General features: G+C 47.2%; 1 protein-coding gene across 1 annotated transcript; it reads left to right on the top strand.

Moving 5' to 3' along the window:
• The first annotated feature begins 9,108 nt into the window (after positions 1 to 9,108).
• LOC136526358 (protein FAR1-RELATED SEQUENCE 5-like) lies at positions 9,109 to 9,912 on the top strand. Its single transcript, XM_066519050.1, has one exon. The coding sequence runs from the start codon at positions 9,109 to 9,111 to the stop codon at positions 9,910 to 9,912; it is 804 nt and encodes a 267-aa protein (XP_066375147.1).
• The last annotated feature ends 452 nt before the right edge of the window (positions 9,913 to 10,364 follow it).

Here is a 10,364-nt window from a genome sequence, read left to right as displayed (position 1 = left end):
AGGTGCGGCAACAGTGGTGCAGTATGGGCAGCGGTGCGTGCGAGCGTGTGTTCTATAGCCTTTTTGTTTAATAAAAATTCATTTAGCACACCAAGTGATACCACGCGACATGCAATGTAACATTCATTTCATGTTTCAATTGAACGTTTCAAGTTCCATATATTGATTTATACCCTATATTACATACGTGTACACACAAGTAAAATGTTCATGCAATGTTTTAGCAAAAAGTTGTACAATGTAACACCGAGGGTGTTACAAGTTGTTAGGTTGATGACCATGCCTAGGGTGCGTTTCATCTCTCCCCTCGATGGTCTGGCCGGGGCCCGTGTTGCCTGCTCTTACCGCCGCTCGACGCTGGTTGCTGATGATGCTGTGTGCGTCCTAGTTCGACTCGAGGCGTTCGTGCATAGGCGGCCGGTGCGGAGCGGGCGCTAGGTCAGGCCACGGCAAAGCTGTGCCCTCCTATTCCACGCCTAGCAACTATAGTGGTGAGCGGATGGAGTGATTCATCTGGTGCGTCCCTGCTCCCTGGTGGGCAGAGAGGCCGTGAGTCAGTGTCGTGACGCGGAGCTTTCCGCCTATTGAACGGCAGCGGTTTCCACCAGCACCTAGAGGTTCCAGTGGACCGCCTGCTCCTATGGGTCGACAGGCTCAGGAAGGCCATGCAGAAGCATCACCACCACGGTGATGTTCTGGCCAGCCCGAGCGAACTCGGGGGGATCGTTCCCCCCATCGATGATGTGGCACTAAACCTGGCGGGCGTGACCCCGAGTGTGGGGGATAGACCCCCGGGTACCACAAGATGGTACATGGGCCGCACCATCCGAGGTGGCCCGGCCCGTGAGATCAAGGCATACATGGCAAGATTACAAGTTGTACTAGATATTGTAATAGTACCAAATTGGATACTTTACTTGTAACCTTGTCCCTTCGGAGTATATAAGGAGGGGCAAGGGTCCCCTAGAGGATAGATAAAAAGAGATTAATCAGTATACATCTCAATACAATACACCAAAGACACAGGACGTAGGGTATTACGTCGATCAGACGGCCCGAACCTGTCTAAATCGCTGTCTCTGCGCCTTGTGTCACCATCTGGTTCCAGATCACACGCATCCTACCGATAATCTACCACCACGGGCACCCCCCTCGGTGGACTGCCGACCATATTTCGTCGACAGTGGCGCGCCAGGTAGGGGTCCCCTTTTAGGGGTTGTGCGTGCTTGATCTTCCGGCGAACCAGATGGGATTTTTTTCACCAACTTCATCCGTGGCGACCCAGCGACTGGCGGCGGCATCCCTCGACAGACGGATCTGATTTCGCATCTACTGCACTCCAACGATCAAGGGGCGGCCAGCAATAAAGCAACATGGAGCTATGTTTCCATCAAAGATGCTAATCGGCCGTATGAGCAAACTGGAGCAATCGAAGAAATATTCGAGCACGAATCCAACCACGCTCGTTGTCGTTCTGCATCGTCTCGCATTGATGACACGGATCACGTCATGGGGAGAAGCCCACAAAGATTGGAAGCAGAGAGGAGGACGAGGACACGATGTTCACCCACAACTCCCGCACCTACACGGTTGATGCTCTCGAGGTGTTCCACAGGCCGGAGGCGCTACGTCAAGGACGATCGGCTGCGGATCTGCTGCCCCGTCGGCATCGAGCGGAGTCGGATCCAACCAGTACCAAGCAAGAAGATGCCCAGCAAGAAAGCTAATTATCAAGAGCCTTACAGACAACCAGCACGTACATACTAAGAAGACATGCAAGCTACGAGATGAGAACACGTGCACTCAGACGTGTTTGCATAAGGCAAGCTCGTGTTCAGACTTGATACTGCTCGTCTGTTTTTTCTCCGACCCAAGTACAAACAAGCACCAAGGCAGATTGGAGCCAGATACAACAGCTTTCGCAATAGCGAGCCGCCAAGCGAGCCACGTTGAGCCAAGCGAGTCCTCGAGTCCGTGACGTACGTGCCAGCATGAAGTCAAGCCGCCAAGCAAGCCAGAAGCAAGCCGTCCAGGCTATTGTTGATCTATCAAGCGAGCCACGCTGAGCCGTTGAGCGAGCCGCGGAGCGAGCCACGCCGCTGAGCAAGCCGAAGAGCAAGCCACGCCGAGCTCCGACCACGTCGACCGCGACCACGTCGACCACGTCTTTAGCGGCTCCGCCGGGCTCCGACCACGTTGACCGCAACCACGTCGATCTCGTCCCGAGCAGCTCCGCTGAGCTCCGACCACGTCGACCGCGACCACGTCCCAAGCAGCTCCGCCGAGCTTCGACCACCTCGACCACAAGACTACGTCGCAATGATGATCGTCGCGAAGAACGGCGCTACGACAATCGCGACCACAGTCATGACGACAGGTCGAAAAGCTCGAGGACCGGACAACTTCATCGCCAACGACACGTCAAGCCATCTCTCGAACATCGCAACACGCCAACTGCACCCACCGGTCGTCAATAAAGCTAAGTATTATTTTTAATTGAAAATTTCTTTGATCATCGTACGCCTCCGCCGACCACCCTTAGGGTGCGCTCCGCGTCGAATTTTCTCCATACATACAATCCAAAACATGTATAAGTTTTTACAATGGTTCGCCGATACGTTTTCCTTCCTGCTTGAGAATCCCAGAGCCAGCACTGTCTCCGGCTCCACCCCACGCGTGCATGAGAGTCCGCCCTCTGCGCTACGGGTAGTCGGCAGTCGCTCCCTGGTAACACTAGCACTCTACGCGCGGCAGCGTTCCGTACCTCGCGCTACGAGATGTTGGTCAGCCTAGGGCTGGCGCATTCTTCAGGACAGGTTAATACATCGCGCTACGCCACTACATAACAAAAGGGCTAAAAACAGCTAATGTTATTTTTCGAATATTACACCAAGTATAATTCATCGCCAACCGAACACCAAGTGTTTACTTCACCTCCTACAGAGAGGTCAATATATTTCGTACACCATCATGTACTACCGCTCTCCGTGTTTATTTTTCAGGAACACAGTTCGGTCAGCGAGCTCATGCTTCAGGGTTCGCCAAGACCACTACGGTGCTCGAGGACTCTGGCCAGACCACGCTCGTGCTCGGGGACTCTGGCCAGACCACGCTCGTGCTCGGGGACTCGCCAGACCACTCCGTGCTCTGGGACTTCTCGCCAGACCACTCCGAGCTCCGACCACGTCGATCACATCTCGAGCAGCTCCGCTGAGCTCCGACCACGTCTCGGGGACTTCATCGGTCGCTCCTCGACCTGTGCTCGGGGACTGCCTCGACCACGGCTCGGGGACTTCGTCGCTCGCTCCTCGACCTATGCTCGGGGACTGCCTCGACCACTCTCCAACCACGGCTCGGGGACTTTACGTCTCGACTACATGCGATAGGCAACTCGCATACAGTTGGGGATATTCTTTCTCATTTAGACCTTGCTACAAGGCTCATACCTCGCCTTCCAGCAAGCTCGGGGACTACATCGGTACGATGCACCTACCGGTGCATCTTGTATCGCCTGTACAACGGTTGGATTCTCAACTTAACTGGGAATTCTTTTTAGACCCTGGCACCACGTGCCTACGTCACCTACTACCAGGCTCGGGGACTAAGTGGGCACACTTCACCTTGCGGTGAATGTGTTTGTTTTTCGACCTCTACGCTTCTGATGATCAAGGACGCTACGCTTCAGGACGCACTTACATTTCTTTTCAGAAATACAAGTGGGCACACTTCTCGGGACGGAAATCTTTTTCTTTCTTCTTAAGAGCACCATACATTCTTCGGACAACCTCCTTCTCCGGCGACAACGGTGGTCGGAGATGTCAAGAACTCAAGCCTCACTGTTCGGAGAAGCTAGGTTGAAATGGCGTGTCGCATCAGAATACATGGCGCTCGGGGACTAGCTGTGGGGGATAGACCCCCGGGTACCACAAGATGGTACATGGGCCGCACCATCCGAGGTGGCCCGGCCCGTGAGATCAAGGCATACATGGCAAGATTACAAGTTGTACTAGATATTGTAATAGTACCAAATTGGATACTTTACTTGTAACCTTGTCCCTTCGGAGTATATAAGGAGGGGCAAGGGTCCCCTAGAGGACAGATAAAAAGAGATTAATCAGTAAACATCTCAATACAATACACCAAAGACACAGGACGTAGGGTATTACGTCGATCAGACGGCCCGAACCTGTCTAAATCGCTGTCTCTGCGCCTTGTGTCACCATCTGGTTCCAGATCACACGCATCCTACCGATAATCTACCACCACGGGCACCCCCCTCGGTGGACTGCCGACCATATTTCGTCGACACCGAGCGCCGCTCGCTAGGTTACGCGCACGGGGACCAACGTGGTGTGTCGAGCGTGCCGGCACAGGTGGCGGCTGGTTCTGCCACCTTTGTCGTAGCTCCTCGCCATGCTCCTACGCACGAACAAGGGCCTCCGTGCGAGGGTCCGGAGGGGTGTTGTTCTGTAGAGACTTCGCTACCATCGGCGGCTGTCCCAGGGCATCCGCCATAGCGCACTCCTAGGACAGATGGTGGCTAGGTGCCATGACATCGCCGATGCTAGAGTCGTCGCTCTCAACATCATCATCCATGAGGTTGTGAAAAGAGGCGGGAGCATAGCCCGCCATCCCCATGAATTCAGATGTGAGAGGGGGCGGTGCTAGCATCTTTCAGAGCCCCGTGCATACGCGTCCTTGGGGGACGCAAGGCCATAGGGGAAACGGTCGCACAGCGGTCGCGGTAGGGACGACGGGGTCCCTCCGGAGAATTGGCATAAAATAGTAAATAGCGAGTAAATAATAGTATGTATGTTACTCTCAGTGAGGTTTGAGCCTAGCGTAGGCTTGGAGCGAAGCGCAGGTGCCTCATTGTTGAGGTCGCCGGGTGTCCCGGAGCCTATGGGGGGCGCCCCTCCGATGGGCGCTGGAAAAAGTGTCTTCTTGCGAAGGCGAAGCACGCTGAGTCGGTCGGCTATGAAGTCTAGGCTTCCAAAGAGGAAGGCCTAGGATGGCTCGAAGATGGGTGGAACCCACATCCCAACAGTTGGGAGTGCGGGGAACTCTAGCGAGCCAAAGCGAGTCATATCGCTTGAGCCCGCCATGCTGAAGATGGCGGAAAGGTGGCCATCCGATGACCAAAAGCGTGAACGTACGACGTCTTCCCCACGGACGGCGCCAACTGTCGGTGTGAAAAGTGACCAACACATAAATATTTGTAGCTTTACCGTATGTTGTGATCGGATGTGGCCTAGCACTCAATGACATAGGGTTTATACTAGTTCAGGCAACGTGCCCTACGTCCAGTTTGAGTCGGTCGGTGACTTTATTCCTGAGCCAAGGTCCTCAAAGTTTGCTGTGGGGTTACAAACGAGAGGGAGTAAGATGGGGGGTATCAGAGGTCCAGTCGGACTTCAGACCGAAGGGCCGAGAGTGACGAGAGCTCCAACATGCGCTAAGTGTTTGAACATCTGTTGTTCATTGGAATCATCCTTCATTGGTTGTCTAGATCGATCGTCCCATTTTGGAGAGAGCGCATCCCCTTTTATAGATGAAGGGGATGGCTTTACAAGAGAGAGTGTGTGTGAGAGAAAGAGCTTGTGTGTGCTACCTAGCCTTGTTGCCCATGCCGTTGGGTACAAGATGGTTTGTTGGCGCCCACAACACTGTTGTCGCTCAGATGCATGTGGTAGGCTCCATCGTCTTCTTCTGGTATGGCAAATGTCGGCACCTACCATACTGTAGGATAAATGTTGCCGCCCACAACACTATTCATGTTCTGACATGTCTGGAAGGTTGCGGTGCATCCTTCTGATACGGCCTGATAGTACTATCCTGCAGGTGTGCAGGGTATGGTCCTCAGTATTGTGGTTGACTAGAGCGTTTCGCCTTACTTGCTCTATCCGTTTCCTAGGTCTTCACTGAGTGGGCGTCCCCAGTCAGTCATTCTCCAGTTGGCTCCAGCCTCCTGGTCGGTGAAGAGCCATAAGCAGATTTTCGATGTGTTCCTAGTCAGAGAAGCGGGTCAGAGTCAGAAGCGAGCGTCGTTCCTCCTTGGCCAGGCCTTCTAGTCAGAGAGGCAAGCCGGAGTCAGAAGCGAGCGTCGTCCTCTCTTTGGCTAGGCCTTCCGGTCAGAGAGGCGGGCCGGAGTCAGAAGCGAGTGTCGTTCCTACTTAGCTAGGCTTTTAGGTTAGAGAGGCGGGCTGGAGTCAGAAGTGAGCGTCGTTCCTCCTTGGCCAGGCCTTCCGATTAGAGAGGCGAGAGTCGAAAGCGAGCATTGTTCCTCCTTGGCCAGGCCTCCCAGTCGGAGAGGCGGGCTAGAGTCAGAAGTGAGCGTCGTTCCTCCTTGGCCAGGCCATCCGATCAGAGAGGTGAGCCGGAGTCAAAAGCAAGCATCATCCACAGACTGGGTTGCCCTTCTAGCCTATCGTTAGGTTTTTGGGCTGGCCCAGGAGTTGCGCGTCGTTCACAACGTCGTCTACTGGGCTGAGCTTTTGCTAGGAAGCAGATCCATGAGGGACACCGGGTTTATGAACCCAACAGGAACAATCATGTAAAATTACTCCTAATTCAAAACAATTGACACACACAATAAATAAATGAGAACTAATGGCTTATTCATTTTCTTGTAGGTTTCAATTGCTTCCCTTATGCAACTAATACAAGCCCCAGTCGAGTTTGATCAACTACTTGAGGTAAGAAACACAATTCAATGATGCAATGAAAAAAAGAAGAATCTGATAAAAAGCAATATAAGTACTCAGCTGCTTGCTTTTTTTATGATGCAGAATAATATATATGTCACAACAAGTAGATGTGATGATTATCCAACATCAATGAACTCATAAGAAGCAATTATGGAAGTGCAGTCAGCTCGTTACCAAATATTTGCAGGCACAAATTGTTCCAGTGACCTTTCAAATACCTACAGATACAAAAAGGTGAGCAAAATCATTGCTTAGAATAAAAAAATGCCAACATAAGAAGGTTGTTTTTTGACTAAAATATATTTCAATGAACGGAGGTTACACTGAACTTATGATGGAATAGATCAGGAGCCTCAGGAAGATAATCAGACTGACTGGAATACATAGGTAAAATTTGTAATACCAGTATACAAAAATTAGATTTCAGACATATGCAAATTACACACATATGTGCAATGTAATTTCAGCATAACAATACTTTAATTTCAATGTTTCATTATAAACTGTGCAGCAACATGAAGAGATGCAAGGATCATTAACAAAGATGATACTTGGAAATGACATAAATGAGATAAAACTATATTATATATGCTTGTCAAACTAGTTGTGTTATATTATAAATGGTAACCATTCTCATTATCAAACAAATAAAACAGAATATGAGACTTGAAGATCTGGATGGAATCTTTGGACCACAAACTGACTGGTCAATATAAGAGTTAAGGTTGTCATACGGAGTAGATACAGATAGCTGAGCCAATTTTATTACATTTATAAGCAATACAAATATGTAGTGGCATCAAAGTAAAACTTATCTTTGCAAAAACATGATGGAGAAATGGCAATCGTTGTTGATGATGTTGGAGCAACGACAAGCATGGGCACTGTTCGCCTAAACGGTCGTTTAGCCCGTTTACACACTGTGTAAACGCTACACAGTGGTGCGCTGTTTCTGTTTAATCACCCGTTTAGCCCGTTTAATTGGCCGTTTAGCCCGTTTAATGGGATGTTTTGCCCAAATAATGGCTAAACGGTAGGTGACCGACTATTTACCGTTTAGCGTTTAGGAAATGATGATAGATCTGAAATTCAACAATACCATTGGCAAACTAATGTATTCAATAACATGGACATTGATGAGGTACATAAACAATGATCTCTTCAACTATTTCAGTCCACACTAAAAAAATTATTTGTATTATAAATGACATTACTCAGAAACTCGGACTGCTACTAATATATTTACAGGTGCAGCTTGAAAATCAAGATGATCAACCAACAGTGGAAGAAAATGACTTGAGGATCATAGCAACAGAACCAACAAGTTTAGATATTATATCAGTTGTAACAGATGATAATGAGCATGTAAATGGCAGCCAGGAACTGGCGGAGGAAGAGATTGAAGAATTCATCTAAAATGAGCAGGTTGCAACATCAGAAGGCAACAATGCACCAAACAACAACAAGTACAACCCACAACTATCGATGGAATTTAAGACTAGGGATGATGCTCACCATTTCTTCAACTTCTATGCATTCCTAGCCGGATTTCAAGTTGTCATAACACATACGACAAGAACTCAAAGTAAGAAGAGAAATAATGAGGTAGTCAAAGTGACAATGAGATGCACTCATCAAGGAAAAGAAAAGGAACCAAAGTCTTTAGAGCAAGAAGAAGCTAAAGTAGACAAGGATGTTGGAAAGAAACCGGTAAGGAGAAGGAAAACAATTGTTCAACAGAAGTCAGATTGTCCTTGTGTTATGATGGTGAAAGAAGAAGGAGGTGTATGGAAGATTAAAACTCTTGATTTGGAGCATAATCATGAGCTATGCCCTGGAGACAGGGATCAGCTATTTTCTGGTCACAAGTATATGACAGAAATGGAAAAAGGATTTATCAAGACTCTGAACGATAACAATATCCGGACAAGGAAGATAGTTTCTATTCTATCGTATCTGAGAGGGGGAGCTTATAGCTCTATCGATAAAAAAGAAAGATATCAGTAACTACAGGACAAAGCTAAATAGAGAAGTTAAAGGATCAGATATGACACAAGTACTGGATTATTTCAGAAAGAAACAAATTGCGGATCCGTCTTTCTTTTACAAGTTTAATTTAGATGAGGACAAGAGAGTGAGAAACTTAATCTGGACAGACTATTCTTCCATGAAATATTATGCAAATTATGGAGAATATGTAAGTTTTAACACGACATATATGACCAACCGATACAACTTACCTTTTGTACCATTTGTTGGAGTCACAGGACATGGGCAAAGTTGCCTTTTCAGATTTGCTTTCCTGCATGATGAGACAGTGTACACTTTTAAGTGGGTATTTCAAACTTTCCTTGAAGCAATGGGAGGAAAACACCCTCAAACGATCATCACATACCAAGACATGGTGTTGAAATCAGAAATAGAGCAAGTCTTCATAAACACAAAGCATAGAAATTGCTTGTTCCACATAAAGACCAAATGCTACAATAAGAATGTTAAGGTCTTTGCAGCAAACGAAGGACTATATGAAGACTTTGAAGATATAGTGAACAATAGTCTAACAGTAGAAGAATTTGAGCGACTTTGGAAGAGAATGATTGAGGAAAGAAACCTTCAAGGGAATCACTACTTTTCCAAAATGTGGGAAATGAGGAAAATGTTTATCCCGGTCTACTACAAAATTGACTTCTTCCCTTTCATACAGACCACATCTAGAAGTGAGGCAACAAATGCGAGGTTCAAAGACAAGAGATATACAGTAAACACTGACCTAACAGAAGGCAAAGAAGAATTTACCTGCATATGTGCAAAATTCAGCAAAGATGGGATACTCTGCTCTCATATCCTGAAAATAGTCATTAAAATGGAAATCAACACAATTCCAGACAAATACTTCTTAGATAGGTGGAGCAAAAAGGATATGAAGGTACATCTTGAAAGACGAGAAGAAGAAACAGTTACAAAAAGCTCATTATTGAGATTCAACATATTATCCAGGAAGTCAACAATATTGAATTCAAAAGCAGCAAAAAATGAGGAAGCCATGGAATACCTTATGGCAGAATTCGACAAGATGGAAATCAATTTAGATAGAATGTTATCTACTCAGCAAACAGGTGAAGCACAAAATGACCAGCAAGGAGAAACTATAGTAGCACAAGCTAGAGATCCACAGACTAAAATAGATGATCCAGAAAGAATTTAGAGAAAGGGAAGGCCACCTAAACCTATCAGAATGAAGACACATATAGAAGAAATAAAGAAGAAACTAGTGGCAGTAGAAAAGAAGAAAAAGAAGAAAACAAATGACACAGACAATGCAGGTAAAAAATTTCAGGACATACAAATAGAATTTCAGTACATACAAATAGAATTTGAATCCAAATGCAAAAATTCTTATTTATGTGAACTAATAATGTTTTGTAGGCTCCCCGGTGAAGCCAAAAAGAAAGAAGAGGAAGGAAATATCAAATGGTAGCAATGATCACCAAGCAACAGAACACTGAGGACATGGCAATCAAAGATGATCAATAGAAGGAAAGCAAAATTTATCAATCAGAAGGAGGGATGCAGTCAAATTCAATGGCCAATTAAATTATGTAATTTGTCTAATGAACATGATGTTACATTCTTAAATTAAATTATGCGTAGAACTAC

The sequence above is a fragment of the Miscanthus floridulus genome, chromosome 19 (assembly GCF_019320115.1).
Source record: "Miscanthus floridulus cultivar M001 chromosome 19, ASM1932011v1, whole genome shotgun sequence".
Lineage (NCBI taxonomy): Eukaryota > Viridiplantae > Streptophyta > Magnoliopsida > Poales > Poaceae > Miscanthus > Miscanthus floridulus.
Note: the sequence above shows the minus strand (reverse complement) of the source record. Positions and strands in the feature narration are given on the sequence as shown.